Source organism: Pieris rapae, chromosome 24 (assembly GCF_905147795.1).
Source record: "Pieris rapae chromosome 24, ilPieRapa1.1, whole genome shotgun sequence".
Classification (NCBI taxonomy): domain Eukaryota; kingdom Metazoa; phylum Arthropoda; class Insecta; order Lepidoptera; family Pieridae; genus Pieris; species Pieris rapae.
Window position 1 is genome coordinate 2,003,520 of NC_059532.1, and position 19,694 is coordinate 2,023,213.

At 35.3% G+C, this 19,694-nt stretch overlaps 1 protein-coding gene and 1 long non-coding RNA gene across 2 annotated transcripts; one reads left to right on the forward strand and one right to left on the reverse strand.

Moving 5' to 3' along the window:
- The first annotated feature begins 4,254 nt into the window (after nt 1-4,254).
- On the forward strand, nt 4,255-17,450 carry LOC110992824 (phenoloxidase-activating factor 2). Its single transcript, XM_045633602.1, has 9 exons — nt 4,255-4,381; nt 8,198-8,298; nt 10,039-10,150; nt 10,624-10,815; nt 11,334-11,457; nt 12,828-12,933; nt 13,277-13,455; nt 16,007-16,171; nt 16,596-17,450. Exons 1-9 carry the CDS (start codon nt 4,377-4,379, stop codon nt 16,755-16,757), a joined length of 1,146 nt encoding a protein of 381 aa, XP_045489558.1. The 5' UTR covers nt 4,255-4,376; the 3' UTR covers nt 16,758-17,450.
- On the reverse strand, nt 17,441-19,074 carry LOC123690324. Its single transcript, XR_006751012.1, has 2 exons — nt 18,840-19,074; nt 17,441-17,641 (listed from the first exon to the last, which is right to left on the reverse strand). It is a non-coding gene; the product is annotated as an uncharacterized LOC123690324 (long non-coding RNA).
- Between the last annotated feature and the right edge of the window lie 620 nt (nt 19,075-19,694).

Below are 19,694 nucleotides of genomic sequence, written 5' to 3' on the forward strand. Positions count from 1 at the left end.
AAAGAAATGTCAGGCCTTGAAACAGAGCTCAAAAATAACAAGGACCCTATAGCTTCTCTGTATGGAAAATTAATAATATTTTCATCCATTTTCTTTGAAATAACAACATTTACATCTGCAGGGGTACTGGCAGGATTTGAATCACTCATACAAAACTTCTCTATTAATTTTTCAATGTAATCTCTTTGATAAATACAGATACAATTATTTACTCTCTCTATTTCCATTCCCACAAAATATTTCAATTTTAATTCTTTTATTTTAAATGTTTGTTTCAAATATTCTATAACTCTTTTAATCATTGAGGAACTGGAAGAGACTACAAGTGCATCATCAACATAAATTATTATGAATACTTTCACCCCATTGAAAATACCTACATAAACACAACTGTCAGCCTGAGATTGCACAAAACCATATTTTATTAAAAACTCAGTGAATCTTCTATTCCAACAACGAGACGCCTGTTTAAGTCCATACAGTGATTTATTAAGTTTTAGGATACAATCATTTTTAAATGAAATTCCTTCTGGTACTTCTATAAAAATATTCTCTTCCAAATACCCGTTCAAAAAAAGCAGTCTTTACATCAAACTGTTGAATTTCTAAATTATATTTAGCTGCAATAGAAAGGATAATTCTTATAGAGTCATATCTCGTTGTTGGAGAGAATATTTCTTGATAGTCAATATCTTTTATTTGATTAAATCCGCGTGCACATAAACGAGCTTTAAACCGTTTTACCTGATCATTTTCATCCTTTTTTATAGCAAAAACCCACTTTGTAGTAAGCGTACGTTGACCAGACCTCTCTACTGGAGTCCAAGTATTATTCTCTTCATGTGCAAGCAATTCTTCATCAATAGCTTTCAACCAGTCGTTTCTTTGTGGACTTTTCATTGCTTCAGCATACGTTTGTGGCAGTGACAGTTCAATTAGGTTTGCTTCAAAACGTCTATTAATCCTTGGTCTCAAATTTATGTTGCTTTGAATTAAATCATCATCTAATTCTTGAGAAGGTTCATATGTAGGGTCATTACTATTACAACTCAACATGGTATCTTCATTCTCTGATGATGAAGTTTCCACAAGAGTATCCTCTACATTTGTTTCTTGCATTTGATTTTGTTGTCCTAACGTCTTCACTTCATCGTCAATGTATATTTGTGTAATATTCTTCCTTATCTCTGGAACATTATGTTCTTCAAAAATTACATTTCTTGATATTTTAACCTTTTTGGTTTCTGGATTGAACATCCTGTAATTGTTATTATCATACCCAATTAGTATCATTTTCTCACTCTTTTTGTCAAGTTTAGTTCTTAGCTGATTAGGAATATGGACATATCCAATACTTCCAAACACCTTCACATGGCCTATATGAGGTTTGATGCCGTTCCATAATTCAAATGGTGTTTTCTTAGGAGTTTGGCTGGAGGAAGTCCGGTTTAATAAATATACTGCACAATTCACAGCCTCAGCCCATAATTCCAGTGACACATCCCTTGCGTACAACATTGAACGTGCACTCTCCACAATGGTACGGTTCTCTCTTTCAGCACGCCCATTTTGTTCTGGTGTATATGGCGCAGTACACTCATGAATTATACCTTCTTTGCTGAGATAGTCATTGAAGGTTTTATTCACATACTCTCTTCCATTATCAGTATGCAATATTCTGACACTATGCATGTACTTATTTTTGATCAAAGCATTGTATTTCATGAATATGTCCATCACATCACTTTTATGTTTGACAAAATATACATGCCTGTAACTTGTAGCAGCATCCTTAAATAATATAAAGTATCTCATACCTTGGATAGATGTATGACTCATAGGTCCACAGACATCACTATATACAAGGTCACCTGGCTGTAGTTCTCCTCGTATAGATTTGTGAAATGGAAATCTGCACTGCTTTCCATATGCACATGCTTCACAAACAAAATCAGTTTTATCACTGTTATTCAATTTCAAGCCTTCTACCACATTATCAGCACTCATACTCTTGATTTGTTTTAGGTTAACATGTCCCAGTCTTTCATGCCACATTTTAATGTTATTTTGATCACTTTGAACTAAGTTACATGTATCTGAGACCACAGCTTTAATTTTCAATTCGTATAAATTATTTTCTGTTATTGTTGCACACATTACCAAGTCATTTCCTTTGTAAATGAATGCACCAGAGTCTTTCTTGATAATGATATATGATTTACGCATTATCACACCTTCTGAGAACAGATTTCGTCGCAAATTCGGAACATACAATACATCATGTAGTTCACTGTTCTCCCACTGTCCATTGACACATCTCTTTATTAACACCTTGCCAATGCCAGCCACTTCCACTGATTGTTTGTTTCCTAATGTCAATGATTTCTGGTTACATTCCAATAGTTCTACAAAGAACTCCTTTCTATAGGTCATATGTGCAGAGGCACCACTGTCTAAAATCCACACATTGTCTTCAGCTTCATGGAATTTGGTTTCTACATGAAACGCTAACAAGTCTGCACCTTCCTGTTGAGGTTTTCTATACTTGGATTTCTTTGGAGCACGACATTCTCGAGAAAAATGTCCTCGTTTCCCACAATTATAACATTCAAATCTGTGTTTACTGTTTTTATTTTGATTTGAATTACTAGCATTTCTATTCAGCTCACTTTGTTTTGGGCTATTTTTCCATCCTTTCTTAGCCACAAGAAGAGCGGTTTCTTGTTCTTCTTCACACTGTAAACTAGCTTCTTCATCTAACAAACGAGCAGTGAGATTGACAAGAGTCTGTTGCTCTGGATCCAAAGACATCCACGCTTGACGGAGTGATCTATACTTATGAGGCAGTGTTCCAAGTATTTTTGTTATCACAGCCATTTCACTAATACTTTCGCCACTTTCTTTTAACTGCTTGGCCAATGATTCCACTTTAGAAATGTGTTGAGCTACACTGTCATTTGTAGACATTTTATACTGGTAAAACTTTTCATGAATCAACATTTTACATAATTCACTCTTCTGTTCGTATATTGATTCAAGTTTTGTCATTATTTCCTTAGCAGTTTCACAATTTTCTATTAAAGTTATTTGTTTGAAGTCCATCGAAGATGTTATAATAAACATGGCCATGCCATCATTCTTTGTCCATTCAACATTATTTCCAGCCGGTTTAGGCACTGAAATATCAATCCCTTTTGCTTTTAGGGCACACTTTATCTGGAATTTCCATTGCCTAAAGTTATTTCCATCAAATTTTTCTAAGTTTATTGACCGCATTGAATCCATTTTGAGGTTATTTTGTCAATTTCTTCACAATACGATTGTAACTTTTTCTTTGCTATTTTTCTTAAAACTTTCAATTGCAGAATCTACTGGGCCCATAACCTGAAGGATTATGGGTCGTTTATCAAAGAAACGATAGTAATTAGCACAAATATAACTTTTATTTGGTAATCAGATGAATGACAGCAAGAACACTTAGTTACAATCAACCTTCATATAATATAGTGTTGCCACCTAGTTAAATTTTCAAAAACTATTTTACTTAAATTGCTCAATAGGGAGCATAGTTATTAATAGAAACCAGTAAAATTTAGTTGTGAATAACAATTAAAAATAGAAATAATAATTTTTATATTGATATTCCACGGCCCGGAGATGACCTCGTCCGGGGGGTAGGCCAAGTAGGGGAAAAAAAAAATCACGTATGGCTTACCATACGTCATTAAGCTGTGAAAGTAACTAAAATAAACAAGTCTAGCTGTATCGACATCAGTCAGTGAGCGAGTTTTTTTAACCGCGTCTTATTATTATATTATACTAGCTGATCGGCAAACGTCGTTTTGCATTGTATATAATTTATAATAAAAAATAGGGGTTGATCTTATAGGGGTGAAAATTAGAGGTTATAAATAATTTTTTTTTTATCTAAAATTGAAAAAAAAATTTAGGGGTGGATTACCCTTAACATTTAGGGGGTTGAAAAGTAGATGTTGTCTGATTCTCAGACAATATGCACACGAAATTTCATGAGAATCGGTCAAGCCGTTTCGGAGGAGTTTAACTACAAACACCGCGACAAGAGAATAACATATATTAGACACGTCAATACTGGTGCTGTAAAGATGCCAGTATAACGATGTTTTTTACCAAGAGTTAATTGCGCAAAAAAGGCACAACTGTGATTCAAACGCACGATCTCAGGGTTAACAATTTTATGTGTGTTATCGTCTCAAAACACTGGTAAGTTTATCGACTCATGACATCACTATAAAAAACCCGTATGCAATAACTCGTTTTCCTCAAGTCTTATTTTATAATCTTTGTTGTTTACTTAAGTTTATTATTGACTTCTGAACAGCGCGATTGTGTGGAGAATGAAGTGAGTATTTATTATTATTGTTTTATATAGACCTTAATGTATATATGAATATAAATTACGAATCTTGTATGTTGAGTAAATTGTGCTTTTGAAATATATCAAGTGCAATAATTTGGCATATACCTAATACAGTCTAGACTCTGAATATGATTTTGTCCCATTCGGTGTCCAGACCCTTGGTCCGTGGGGTCCTAGCGCGTTAAGGCTTTTTAGGGAAATATCAAAAAGGTTAGTCGACATCACAGGAGAACGAAGAGCTGGCAGCTACATCGCACAAAGAATTAGTCTAGCTATTCAAAGGGGGAACGCTGCCAGTATCTTCGGAACCTTGCCTAAAGGGACTCCTTTTAATAATATTTTTTAATTATTAAATTTTAAGGTTAGTTATTAGGTATATTTTTATGTATGATGTTATTTGTTTTGAATAAATAATAAATTAAGTTATTTTAAATAGGTTCTTCAAGTTCATTACCCTTTTGTGAAGGAATGATTTAAATAATTTCTTTTCCTGACATCCAAAATATCGGTCATTTTTGTATGTTTGATTATTTTAACAATAATATATATTAGAAAATTACATTTAGAATATTATTCATAATACGATATAAAAACACGATTTATATACATATGCCTCGGTAGGCACATATTAAAGTGTTTTAAGGCATTTTGGGTGCTTTAAAATGAAATGAAATCTTAATTAAATAGATAATCGTAATTACTATATTATAGACCAGTGCCGAAGCCTTCAAGAATAGTAAAAAATGAAAAAAAATTACAGTAGGATGAAACCCATTAGAAATGCAGGGGAATATGATCAAAATGAAAGGAAAAATAAATTACGGTCGATCCGAGTTCGGGAAGTGGGAGGGGGGTGACTTTTAAGGGGGAAAAATTGTTTATCTTGATTTCCGGCGAAACTACCAGTCCTATGGAAAAAAGTTAAATGGCAAAGTTGTAGATCTACAACTTTGGTATTTACAATTTTTTCACATAACCTCAAAATTTAGGTGAAAAATTCAAAAAACCAAGTTTTTGGTTTTTTATTTATATCTTTTTTAAAAAGTTACCTTATTATGTCCCAAATATACTGTAATTTATTTGATTAAAAATATTTATTTTTTCGCCTCATTTTAACTTAATATCAAAAAAGCACCCTAATTTTCAATCGAAAATTCTGACGTCAAAATTTCAGCTTTTTTCAAAAAGTTTGGGGGTTTTTTGTTCGTTGAAATATCTACTTTCTGATGGTGTAAAAAAAATATACATTACTTTAGGAAATATTATTAGAAAATGCAAAAAATTGAAAAAACCTCAAATTCGAAAATTTTCTTTTATTATGTACAATTTTTAGGTATTTATTAAAATTTAAATTAGTAGGGATCTAATAGAACGAATTTTTATAGAATATGTTCCATCTTTAAATGTTTGAAAGCTTTTTGGGTATGGTTTTAATATCTTTACAGAAATACAACAAAACACACACGTTGGTCCAATCTAAACTTCGCATATTCCATATAGAATCGCGCGTGTCTGATAAAGTAAAATTTTAAAAGTTACATATTATATAAGTACTTCCGAACCAATTCGACTTAGGCCAGCAACGCACTCGCGAGCTCTCTGGCATTTAGAGTGTCCATGGGCGGCGGTATCACTTAACATCAGGTGAGCCTCCTGCCCGTTTGCCCCCTGTTCTATAAAAAAAAAGTTGGCGCCTGGTACATAGTGCCGGTGACCCCAGAACTAGTGCTTTCCTCTCTCGACGAATGAGTATCGCAAAAAATGTTGCCACAGTAACCAAACATCTTTATTTGTATACATGAGTTTGGCCCTAATATACTTCCTTGTGGTACTCCCGTATTAATTTCCATTAGTTGTGAGTACGAATGTTCGCATCTCACCCTAAATATTCGGTTTTCTATATGACTTCAGTATATTTGAAAATTGCCGAGGTAAATACTTTTACAGCAGCAGTATTGGCCTAGTGGCTTCAGCGTGCGACTCTCATACCTGAGGTCGTAGGTTCGATCTCCGGCCGTGCACCAATAGCTATCTTTCTATGTGCGCATTTAATATTTGCTCGAACGGTGAAGGAAAACATCGTGAGGAAACCGACATGTCTTAGATCCAAAAAGTCGACGATGTGTGTCAGGCACTGGAGGCTGATCACCTAATTGCCTATTAGATTTATAAATGATCGTGTAACAGATTCAGAAATCTGAGGCCAAGACCTTAAAGAGATTGTAGCGCCAGTGATTTATTTTATTTTAAATACTTATAAAACTAAATAAATCAAACCTACGCGCCAGACTGTCAAAAGCTTGTGCAAAATCAAGAAATATAGTTATACAAACCTTTTTCTCTTCAAGTGCCTGCTCTAGCATGTTAGTAATCCTATGAACTTGATCAATAGTCGAGTGTGTTTATCTAATACAAATTTATAGTATAAGAGCTCAAACAAAAAGTAAAAATATAATGCTGATACTAAATAAACTACAGAAAATCTGTGAACGTTGTATATAAAAATGTGGGTTATCCATAAGAGATAGACATATACCATCACGGACTTTTCTGTAGACCTTTTCAATGTGTACAATACTTAGTAGATTATTTTGATAAAACTTGTAGGGTTCAGCCTGCGTTTGCAATGTAAGCGGAAAAAATGTAATTATTTACGACATCACATTAGAAACCTCAAAAATAACAGTACTTCTCCACTATTTAATGGATGTTATATAAACCTTCCTCTTGAATCACTCTATCTATTAAAAAAACCGCATCAAAATCCGTTGCGTAGTTTCAAAGAATTAAGCATACAAAGGGACATAGGGACAGAGAAAGCGACTTTGTTTTATACTATGTAGTGATATGTAATTTTTTTCACTTTTGAATCGTTAAGTTTATATAACAAATCGTTTGAACTGGAGCAAATCAATCCCAAGTATTAGGATCATTTAAGTATTCGTCACTTAAAAAGCTTTATTAATTAATTTACTTTTAACGAGAGCTTTGAATTTATTTAGTGATAATTCTCTAATTTCGCTTGGGAGTTTGTTGTAAAAACAAATACAATTTCCATATGAGTGGTTTATAAGGTTACTTCCAATAACAGTTTTTTAGTAAAAAATCTTTCGAATAATTAATTTATTAAGTCTACAACATCATACATTGCTAAATCTACTGATATTTTTATAAAATGTTATATCTAATATGTACGACAATATATGTAAACATAAGTTATGCTAAAAATAGGAATTAAAAAAAATACAATTAAAAACATAAACAAGACAAGATAAGTACACAATAAAATAAAATACAATTACAAAGAATGTTGGAACTTAAAATAGAGAAAAAGAAAAATCATCAGCAAAACAGCGAATTACGTACGTAGCTAGTTAGCGTACCTACAGGTTTGAGAAAGGCACCCAACAATGCTTTTTCTAAAACCGATCAGCCCACTACCGAATATATCCAGCTCCGAATAAGCTGTGTTCAATCCGTTATATTTGCGAAGAATTCGAACGAGAGGTTCCTGGACTCCTAGGTTGGTATTGGCAGAAGGAACTTGGAAAATATTGATGATTTTAGACCTAGGGAACGAGTATGGGACTACAATTTTAATACCCTGTAAGAGGTCACTGCTCTGTATGTAGCAATTTATGTAAAATAATTTGTACATTATTTAGAGTATATTTATTTTGAGCTATGTGAAATTGAGTATGTCGATCGTGTGGCATACGGTAGTCAGACACAGCGCATGTCGTTCTTAATACTCCATCCTTCTTTCATATTGTGTCAAACATTTTGTATGCTTTGCAGGTTAATTTTGGCGGTGTGCTTGCTGGTATGGGGATGTCAAGGACAGAAAAACAATTTCTTGGGCCCAAATAAATGGCTTGGAACCTTTTTAAATCCGACAAGTTAGTAACTAATAGAATCATCATTACTTTGTATAACTTCATGAATGATATTAAAAGCATTAAACAGTAGTATTCTTAAATCGATATTCACGTAGGAAAATACTAAATTTATTAGCAATTACTTTGGTCAGGTCTGTCGATATAGGCCTCCCTCCATTATTTCCACGTCTTATCCTTGGCAGACTTTCTCCATGCTTTTGGTAGACCATTCTCCCATCTTTTGATTTGACTTCCTCGTTTTCTTATTCCTGTTTATTTGTAATTACCAATTACTAAATAAAATGAGATTCTTAGCTGTAATTAGGATTCGACGTTCTCGTTATTAAATAAATATAATTATTATATCTTATCTTATATCTTTAAACAAGTAATTCTTGTATATATATATATATAAAGATATATATATCTTAATATATATATTTCTTGTGTGCGTGTGTATGTGACTGAACTCCTCCTAAACGACTGGACCGACTTAGACGAAATTTTTTGTGTGTGTTCAAGGGGATCTGGGAATGGTTTAGATTCACAATTTTGTCCGCTGGACAATGTTTTTTTAATTAATTTTCAATTTATTAGTTGTTGTTGATTTTGGAATGTTTTACATTGGATCCGACAGACGGCGCTACCATCGCAGTGTCAAATTTTAAATAATATTCGAATTTTAATTTTAGTCTGTCACGAAATTTAAAAAAATTTTTGTTATCATTGTGTTATATCGTGCGTGACCATGTGCTGGATCGTTAGATATTGTCATAACATTTGAATAATAATTTTCATCAAAATGGCTTATTAAAAATTGAAATTTTGAAATTAACGACGTGTAGACAGGACAACGTCTGTCGGATCCGCTAGTATATATATATAATTGGAATCTCGGGAACGGCTCCAACGATTTTCATGAAATTTAGAATACGGGGGGTTTTGGGGGCGATAAATCGATCTAGCTAGGAATATATGATACTAAATAACAAAAAGGTGGTGTTTGAGTAGTCCCAATTTAAACTGAAAAATGAATCTTCCTGACATCTGTCGGCGAATAATAATACTATTTTTTTTTAATTGCATTTAACGACACAACAACACTAAAGCTATTCCAGCATACATGATCTATATTGTTCATATTTCATCATTTTATTAGTATGTAATTCGTACTTATATATAATTTCCAAAGACACAATTTATAAAAAATAAAAATACCGAGCAAAGCTCCATCCAAAAGCGGTCATCCAGGTACTATAATTATTAAATAATGAAAATAATTTATGAATTATATAAAACATATATTTCGCATATTGTACACCTTTGTGATTTAATTTTACTTTGTTTGTATGTTTCTAATTTAAGATGATGCCATCGTAGATATATTTATTCGTCTCTCTGAATAATCAAACAATATTTATCGCGGCTTTAAAATTGTCATTGTCTATAGATTGGATCGTCCGAATCCGTTAAAATATGTTGGGGTCTCCTTTTGGTGTTTTCTGTCGGGAAGGGGTAATAATTGATGCTTTTACGCACCAACAGGTTGGGATGATTTAGCTTTCTCGAACTTCATGTATTGGCTGGAAAGCTTCCATAGTCCACTTCACTAGGCATTTTCTTTTGCAAACTGTCAAGATACCTAGCCTCGAAGGCTGGCACATACTATCACAGTCGTCCAGGGAAACTGCCTTTCATAGATTATCTTATAAAAAGGATGTAGTAGTTCATTCATTCATCAATTCATACGTTTCGTTTTAGATAAAAGACCCACGGATTGTTACACTGAGAAGCAGGAACAGGGACAATGTGTGAAATTGTCAGAATGCATGGACAGCAACGAAATCGACTTGGAAAAGATGGACGTTTATAGGTAAGTTTAGGGCCAATTTAACATAGCCATTATAAAAATTTACTTCAAACACTTATAAATAATCGATATTTGAAATAGTACTGAATTTATTCTAAGCTTTAATTTTTTCATTGTTATGTATAGGTATAGATTAGTTAAATTATTCTTTGATATTTTCCATTTATATTATTCTCCGGCATGACAGATGACGTGATTACGAATCAAATCTGTGAACTTATTTTAAAGATATTCCTTATTCTCCATCTACACGACACTGGCGAAATACATTGTGCCCAGTTGGCACAAATAAAAGCCATTAAAAAAAAAGGATATTATTTACCTTACTACCTACGCCACATGCTGAAGCAATTAAAGTAATTAAAAACATATAGCAACCAGCAATTGACAGTTCCCTCAGTGAGCAGTTATCTTGAATAATTAATAAATAAATAAAAAAATTGAAACTTCTTCGACAACTGAAATTTAATTTTCAGAGATCAAAGCTGCCACTACTTGAAGATATGCTGTCCAAGCAGTCGATTGGTGACTGGAACCGTGACTCCACTTCCAATGCCGAAAAAGAGGCCAGGATGTGGATGGAGCAACCCAGGCGGCTACGCATTCCGCGACTCTTCAAAGACGCACGCCGAGTTCGGAGAGTTTCCCTGGATGGTTGCCTTGATGAGGTATTTACCAACTTGACGAGCTTGTTTTATTAAGTTTTTCGAGCCCAAGAACCGCAAGAACGGTTCGTAACGTCGACGACCAGTCACTTTCCGTGCGACTTGATCTCTTGGCGTTGCGTGGAGTCTCTCTGAATTTTTTACCTCATTTACCATGGAGAGTGATCAGAGAAGTTATCCGGATTAATGCCCTGCAGCTGTGAAAAGAAATGAAAGTTACATCATTGGACTTCGACGCAGAATACGAAATTCTACCCGTATCACCTTGACGTCCACCAACCATCACTATGCGGAACCAACTGCCCACAGAAGTATTTCCAAACCAATTCGACTCAGGGTTCTTCCAGAAAAGAGCGTACAAACTCGCGAGCCACCTGACATTGTCAGTGTCTGTGGTATCACTTAACATCAGGCGTGCCTGTTTGCTCTATCCAAAAAGAAAAGAATTTTGAAATCATTTCGTGTATTCGTAATCAGGTCGTCACTAATAACAATTGATATGCAAAATATCCCTACTTAAGGAAAGTCAATCAGAACCAGGAATGGGATCCAAAGGATTACTTGGGAGGTGGAACTCTGATCCACCATTCGGTGGTGATGACTGTCGCTCATAAACTCAAGGCTATTAATAACGACCCGTCTTTGGTAAGTATATGTTTCCATAACATTGTGATAAGTGCGAGACTATACGTTATTCGCTGGATCATCAAAAAATATTTATATTTTCTTGTGATGGTGCCTCTCCATCTGGAATTTGGCTGTCAGACTCATGAAGCATGTCTAGTCCAATGCCAGATGCAGCAACTATTCTGAAGTCACAATTCCCGTCTACTGACGTCACGTTTATAAAAAAATCGGTTGTCTGTAAAGTCGGTTTACTGACGATAGTTGAAAGTGACAACGTCATAAGAAAATACTGATGTTTGATAGATATTTTGTATGGATATATATAGAGATGGAATAAATGGAAATCACAATTGAATTGATCAAGTTACATTCATTTGTACTCATACAATTATGTAAATTTTTTAACGAACGAATACTACCGAACGCAGCATATTGTGCCTCTTTGTCGCTCGTTCCGCGCTCTCGCTTGCACTTCAAGCATTAAATGGAACACCTCAGAGCGAGGTAACGCCGCATGCGTCATGTTTTTTCGTGCGTGCAGCCGGCTCCATCGAATTATAAGACGTTCTCACGTCAAGAAAATAGGAGTACTACATTAAATCCACATTCATTAACATTTGTTTAGGAACTCCGACACAATTTATTCTTGGGTCCTTCAAGAAAAGAGCGTACCAATTCTTAAAAGGCCGGCAACGCACTCGCGAGCCCTTTGGCATTGAGAATGTCCATGGACGGCGGTATCACTCCTGCCCGTTTGCCCCCTGTTCTATAAAAAAAATGAAAACCTGCCTTTAACATTAATTTAGTTAGCTTTCTTAGTTTTTAATTACTCACTTTCAGATTATGATGCAAACTTTCATTAAATCTAAAAAATATACAAAATTTATTTTACAACTAATATACGTATATGAGATGTAAAAACCTAACAATCCTATACATACCTCAACCCAACAGACGTACTCCAACACATAATAAGTGTATACTATATACAATGTTAGTGTAGTAAATACAATGTTCTTTGATTTTCTTATAATATGGTGATTAAGTCGACAGTAATTATTTAATTTTTTCAAATATAACCTACACATTGTCTATACTTTTTTTTAATAGAACAGGGGCAAACGGGCAGGAGGTTCACCTGATGTTAAGTGATACCGCCGCCCATGGACACTCTCCATAATACTTTTTAATACTTGAAAAGGAAATGCATTTTCGAAAAGACTGTAGTATTATTTTTGAGAGCATCGCTTACTTTTGCTGGCAAGAGGAAGGGGGGTGGGGGGAGGTGAAATTGCAGTCCTTATTATGTTTACTAATATTAAGAAACGATTTTTAATAATTATGTCATAATAAAATGTAATGTATAGTTTGTATTATTATATATACAGGTAAAATGCCGCCTTGGCGAATGGGATACGCAGAATACGAACGAAATTTATCCCCACCAAGATCAGGATGTCAGTAAAATCCTTATTCATGAACAGTTCTCTTCAAGTAAGTTATTTATACATAATAAATACTTGCCGAAATGAACATTACTTCCGAATTACTGACTGATTCATTCGACGAAGTCAGTTTAAAATATTTGTTTAGAATCACCTCGCGAGCCCTCTGGCATTGAGAGTGTCCATGGGCGGCGGTATCACTTAACATCAGGTGAACCTCCTGCCCCTTTGCCCCCTGTTCTATAAAAAAATACCTTGAGAAAAGTTAAAATGCAGTAGAAATAAGTACAATCGCAGATCCTTTAATAAAAAATGTTTAACTGCATTTACATACAGTTATTGTTGTTATTACTTATAATTAAATAAATAAATAACTTTGAGATATTTTTCAGAGACATCAGCAAATGACGTTGCCCTAGTAATTACATCGTCCCCATTCGATCTTACTGATCCCCATGTGGGGATTGCCTGTTTGAGCTTCAACGAGCCTAAAATGGATGCCAATTGTTTTAGTATGGGCTGGGGTAAGGACTTCAATAATAATGACAAATACGCTGTTTGGTTAAAGAAGGTTAGTTTTAAATATATATTATTAAAAATAACATATTAATAATAATAAGGATTTATTAGTCCACATCGTATTTTGATATAATATACAATAAATAATACAGTGATGGCCTCGTGGTTTCTGCGTACGACTATCATCCCTAAGGTCGTAGGTTCGATCCCCGTGCGCTGAGGGAGTTTTATTCTATGAACGCTTATATTTGCTCGGACGGTGTTGAAGGAGGACATCCCCCGGACGGAATGTGCTCCGTGATGTGTGCTTGCAAAAGCAATTGGAAATATCTTATATCTTTAAACGAGCAATTCTTGTATATATATATGTAAATATATAATTGGAATCTCGGGATCAGCTCCAACGATTTTCATGAAATTTAGTATTCGGGGGGGTTTCGGGGGCGATAAATCGATCTAGCTAGGAATAAATGATTGAAAATAACAAAAAGGTGGTGTTTGAGTAGTCCCAATTTAAACTGAAAAATGAATCTTCCTGACATCTATCGGCGAATTATAATACAATTTTTTTAAATTGCTGTAACGACACTACAACACTAAAGCTATTCCAGCATATATAATCTATATTGTTCATATTTCATCATTTTATTAGTATGTAATTCGTACTTATATATAATTTCCAAAAACACAATTTATAAAAAAATAAAAATACCGAGCAAAGCTCGGCTATCCAGGTACTTAATAATAATTAAGGGCCTCATAGCCTAGCGGTCTTTGTATGTGGCCGCTGTGGTGAGGGGTACTGGGTTCGATTCCCGGTTCGAGGATAAGTTTTCAATTTATCCTCGGCCTTTGGTAGGGTTGTACGGTACCGGGCGAGTGCTTAAACCGTACATGGTGGGCACGGTTGAATTTCTATAGTATGCAGAGGGCATGGAACTATAGAAAGGATACTGTGTAGGTTTAGAACGTAGCAATACGTTCTAGGCCGAGGATGGTAATTACAGTGGTCAAGTAATTCAACATTCTTTTTTTTGTGAGGGCGGCAGGAGCACTTGGCACGCTCTTGCCTAACCTTGGAGGCCCATGCCAGAGCGTGCGCCGGCTGTACTGCGGAATCATTCGCAGTATGGCCCTGTACGGGGCCCCCATTTGGGACGACGCGCTGAGCAGGCGGACGAACCGTATGCTTATACGGAGGCCGCAGCGAGTGATCGCGGCTCGGGCAGCTCGCTGCTACCGTACAGTATCGTTTGAGGCGGCCTGTGTGTTAGCTGGTACTCCTCCTTGGGAGCGGGAGGTAGAAGTGATTGCTGCCTCATACCGCGCGAAGGCCGAGGTAATGGATAGCGGGAACGTCACATGGGGGGAAATAGCGGGGCATGTGAGGCGTCATGCCAGAGACATTCTTTTTAAAAGGTGGTCTGACGATCTTGCTACGCCCCGCGCTGGTGCATTGACGGTAGGGGCAATCCGCCCAGTCCTAAAAGACTGGGTGAATAGACATTGGGGTGCTGTGACGTTTCGGCTATCGCAGATATTGTCTGGGCATGGATGCTTTGGTCGGTATTTACATAAGGTGCCTAGAAGGGAGATGCATCCGTTGTGCCACCACTGCGGCGCTCCAAATGACACGGCGGAGCATACTGTGGCTGAGTGTGTCACCTGGACAAGGGAGCGTCATGACCTGGTATCGGTTATAGGGGCGGACCTCACTTTACCGGGAATTATAATAGCCATGCTAGGGAGCGAGGAGGCCTGGAGTGCAATGGTCTCCTTCTGTGAGCATGTAATGCTGCAGAAGGAGGCAGCTGAGCGACTGAGGGAGAGGTCTGGGGATGATTGTAGAAGGACCGGTAGTTCAAGGTTGGGGGCTCGACCTCGAGTAGCCCGGAACCGCAGGTCATGATTAGCTCTCTATGTCGGATATAAGCCCGGGTCCCTTGGGTAGAATGCCTAAAGCGAACCCCGAGGGCCCATCTTAAGGGCGTGTGATGGGCTGAGGTGGTTTTAGTGGGTAGGGTCTCGCTACCCCTCTGAATAGCAGAGGGTTTTGAGTGTAGATCCAGCCCCACAGTCCCCGCGTTAAGTTCGATTCTTGATGCGGGCCTGCAGATGTGCATTTCCACCTCATTAAAAAAAAAAAAAAAAAAAAAAAAAAAAAAAAAAAAAAAAAAAGGTACTTAATAATTAAATGGAGATATTGCTGGTTTTTTGACATTGATACTTGATATATAAAATAAACTTATGAATCAGCCAATTAACTTAACAGTTTAAAGGTACAAGTCACCGTCAAGAATTCCGTCAGAATTCGGGAAATTGTCTTATGATGATATCTCTCTGCCGTCAACTATTGTTCACAATAAATCTTTATCATTGGATTATTCGCTGTGTATGGTAAACAGCACATGTAATATCTGTACCGACACGCTGAAGTTAGTTATAGTCAACATTTTAGTTTTTTTCTATTATTAGTGTAGATCTTTATACACACGTAAATTAATTTTTTTGAAAAGATTTTATTTACGCGTAGAGCGTCCTAAGGAAGTATAACTTCTGACGCGTGTACATACTTATACTATATACATTTTTTGTTGTTATAGGTGGCATTACCGATAGTTGACCACGGAACATGTGAATATGCCTTACAAGGTTCGCGGTTGGGAAGTAACTTCAGGCTGCAAAACTCATTGATATGTGCTGGAGGAAGGAAAGGCTTTGACACATGCACTGGTGATGGAGGCTCATCACTTGTTTGTCGCACTTCGGTAAGTTACACTCTGCAGGGTCCAGGAAGTGTACAATCTTATTTTGGGTTTGGGAGTTGAAATTATGCGGACACATTTTATTAAATATTTTCCAAATATCCAAATGCAGTATGGCGGTATGGCGGCCATTTGGAACCGTCGATTGCGACACAAAAATTATACAGGTTTATTAGTAAATATTTTGACGGTCTAACTGTATATTGTCTTACCTATATTAATTATTGATATTTAATTAAAAATTTGGTCAGCTTCAGTGCTGTTTTACGCTGTCAAGTAAACGAAATTTTGATATTCGTAAGGGTACATAGTAGTCAATATAAATAAAGTTTGATTTGATTTTGCTCTCACAGAATTCCCTCTTGTCAATTTCTAATATGCTATAACATTAATATGTAACTATACTATATTATTGGCTTGTTTTCAGAGCGATGGCGCTCCAGCCCGTTACTCAGTGTTTGGAATGGTTGCATTTGGCGTCGAATGTGGTACAGAACTACCCGCTGCGTACGCCAACGTACCGGCGATGATTGGATGGATTACTGATAAATTTGCTGAAGAAAAACTTGACGTTCCGTTCATCGCTTAATGGTTTGAGTTAAATATTTTCGACAAGCCACGGTATGCGCTATGACGATGTTATGATAGCTTTTATTTTCTTGAGTTTTAAGTATACAAGCTACATACAACAATCCTAGTACTAAACACTTCGTTTTCCCTCTCTCTCAACAATGAACAACAACAAACGCTCTCCCTATTCAGTTAGTTTCTCTTTTAGATGGTCTCAGAACGGTCGGCATTAATGATGTTTTTTGGTTTTAAACTATATTTAAAAAGGTTTTTATATATTGATAAAATTCTATAAAAGCCTATTAATCGTTACTCCATTCCATCATGATAAGAAAAAGCGTGACCTTGTAGTGCAGTATTTAACAAGTAGGGAATCGCGAGAGTTGTTGATTCTCTCACATGGCCTATTCGCGTCTTTTCACTCCTCGTCTTGCCCCATCGAGTGTAGAACGAAAAGAAGAAAAATACGGAAGTCATAGTGCTCGGGTTATTGACAATATGAAGCAACTAATAATTACGAAACTCAAAAATATACTCAAATACACGATTAAATACTAAGCTATTTTACAATAAACCAAAGAGTATTTTTAGATTGCACCATCCATACTAATCCGTCAAACGTAAAAAGACGCTGACGTTTCAGATGTCAACGCGAAACGTCAGATTTTTTCCTTCTGTACAATGTCATTAGTAAATAAAGAATACGCAGTTATTTTTTGTTTTATTTCAGATTCAGTTTGTAATTGACAATTTGCACAATACGAACATAATTTTGATATTAATAAGTTTTCTCCATAGTTTTGTAGCGTCATATTGTGAAGGGCCTCCAGTTTGGCCCGCACTTTATTCCAACACTGGCGGTTAGTGAATCGCGCCAAATCGCGGGAAACTGTAGATGTGGATCTACAAAAAATTAAATCTATAACAAAGCTATTTCCTTCATTTATAAAAAAAGTGTGAGCGTACAAAGTACAATACAAGTGAAACTTCTTTGTATATTAATTATAACTGAGATAAAAGCCCCAAATGATGATTATGTACAATATGATCACTCCAAATGTATATATCAATATTCATACTGACTACAACTGTATACATGCTAATAATAATATAAATAAATAAAAATATGTGTTTACTGCGCAAGAATTGACAGAATTGCCAGAAACGTCAAAAAATAAATATACATGAAATTGCCATTTTTTGTTTACACAACGTTTGTAAGGAGCTGCAACCATTATACAACATTCCACATGACATCTTAATTGATTCATAATAAATTAAAACAAAGATTTGCCCTCTATCTACAGGAGGCATGGTGAAATAGGAGAACGCACACATTCCCGTGGGAACAAAACGCAAATGCATAATCAAAATAACTAAAATAAGCCCAGATTATTTTATATATATAATTTATATATTCATTAATTTATATATTTATTACAATACACAAGTCTTGTATTTTACAATATTTTGGGACGTATGAAATTAGTAATAAATTTGAAGTTTCTTACTCCATGGCTGTTGTAAATTAGGAATAGATCCATTAATCAAGGTGAATTATTGTTTTAAAATTATTTATTGATATAAAGCTAAAATAAACCTTAAGTATGTACCACTATTAAAAGCCAATATAAGCGTAAATTTTTATGGGTTAATATGTTTAATAATCAATTAATATCCGATAGGTACAGGTGATGAAAATGTACATGATTCATCTTTTAAATAGTAATTGTACTCGTGAAAATTAAATACAAATTAAAAATTAAGTATTTAATTTAATATTAAGTATTTTCTAAAATACTAAACAAGTGTTTGGTAAATAGTGACTGTACTTCGTTTGCTATCCGCCTTTGGAGATATAGTTTGGTAGACAAATAAATTGCCTAGAGTCATACACCAGAGCCAAGTAGGTCCGCCTACTTCTGGATCGAGTGGAAGAAGACCTGCTGCAGCTGAAAGCAATTCACAGCAGCAGGTCTCTGAAAGTTTCTGACTTCGAAGCCCTAGGAGATTTGGGTCGCAAAACCAGCAGAGAAGAGTTACGCAGAATTGTTTCTCTTAGGAAGTACTTTGCAGAATTTAGATAGACAAGAAATATTACCATTTTCACGTCGAGCCTGCACCTGGTAGTTCGGATGAGCAGTGGGCAGAATATGGTGATCATTAGCATATTCCAGCCGGTTCACCAGTGCCTGCAGACCCTTGATCGTTATGTAGCGTGTTAATGTAACCCGTTGCACGCTCAACATCTTTAGGGCCAGCTATTCTGGCAATCTGGCTTCGATAAAATTTTTAAATTATATTTTTTGTTTTTCAATTCATTGACAGATAATCTGACGTACAGCTGTCAAAGTCTGTACTTTAGACAGTGTAAATAGTTTTTATAGGAGTGTGTTTTTTTTGTTGTAAGTTTTTATGAAATTCATAAAATCACTATATAGGAAAAAATTATGGATATCACTACATAGTATAAAACAAAGTCGCTTTCTCTGTCCCTATGTCCCTTTGTATGCTTAAATCTTTGAAACTACGCAACGGATTTTGATGCGATTTTTTTTAAATAGATAGAGTGATTCAAGAGAAAGGTTTATATGTATAATAACATCCATTAAATGGTGGAAAAGTACTGTTATTTTTGAGTTTTCTAATGTGATGTCGTAAATAATTATTTTTTTTTAGCTTAAATTGCAAACGCAGGCTGAACCCTACGAGTATCAAAATAATTTACTAAGTATTGTACACATTGAAAAGGTCTACAGAAAAGTCCTTGATGGTATATGCCTATCTCTTATGGATAACCCACAATAACTTTTTTTGCCATTTACTTTTTACGACAAATAATGGCTAATATTCGAAGCGATTTTAACCAATACAGTATTAATCCTTAACCAATTAAATACCTTGAATACATTGTTAATTTAATATAGATATAAACAGCCCATTACAGCTTATTTAG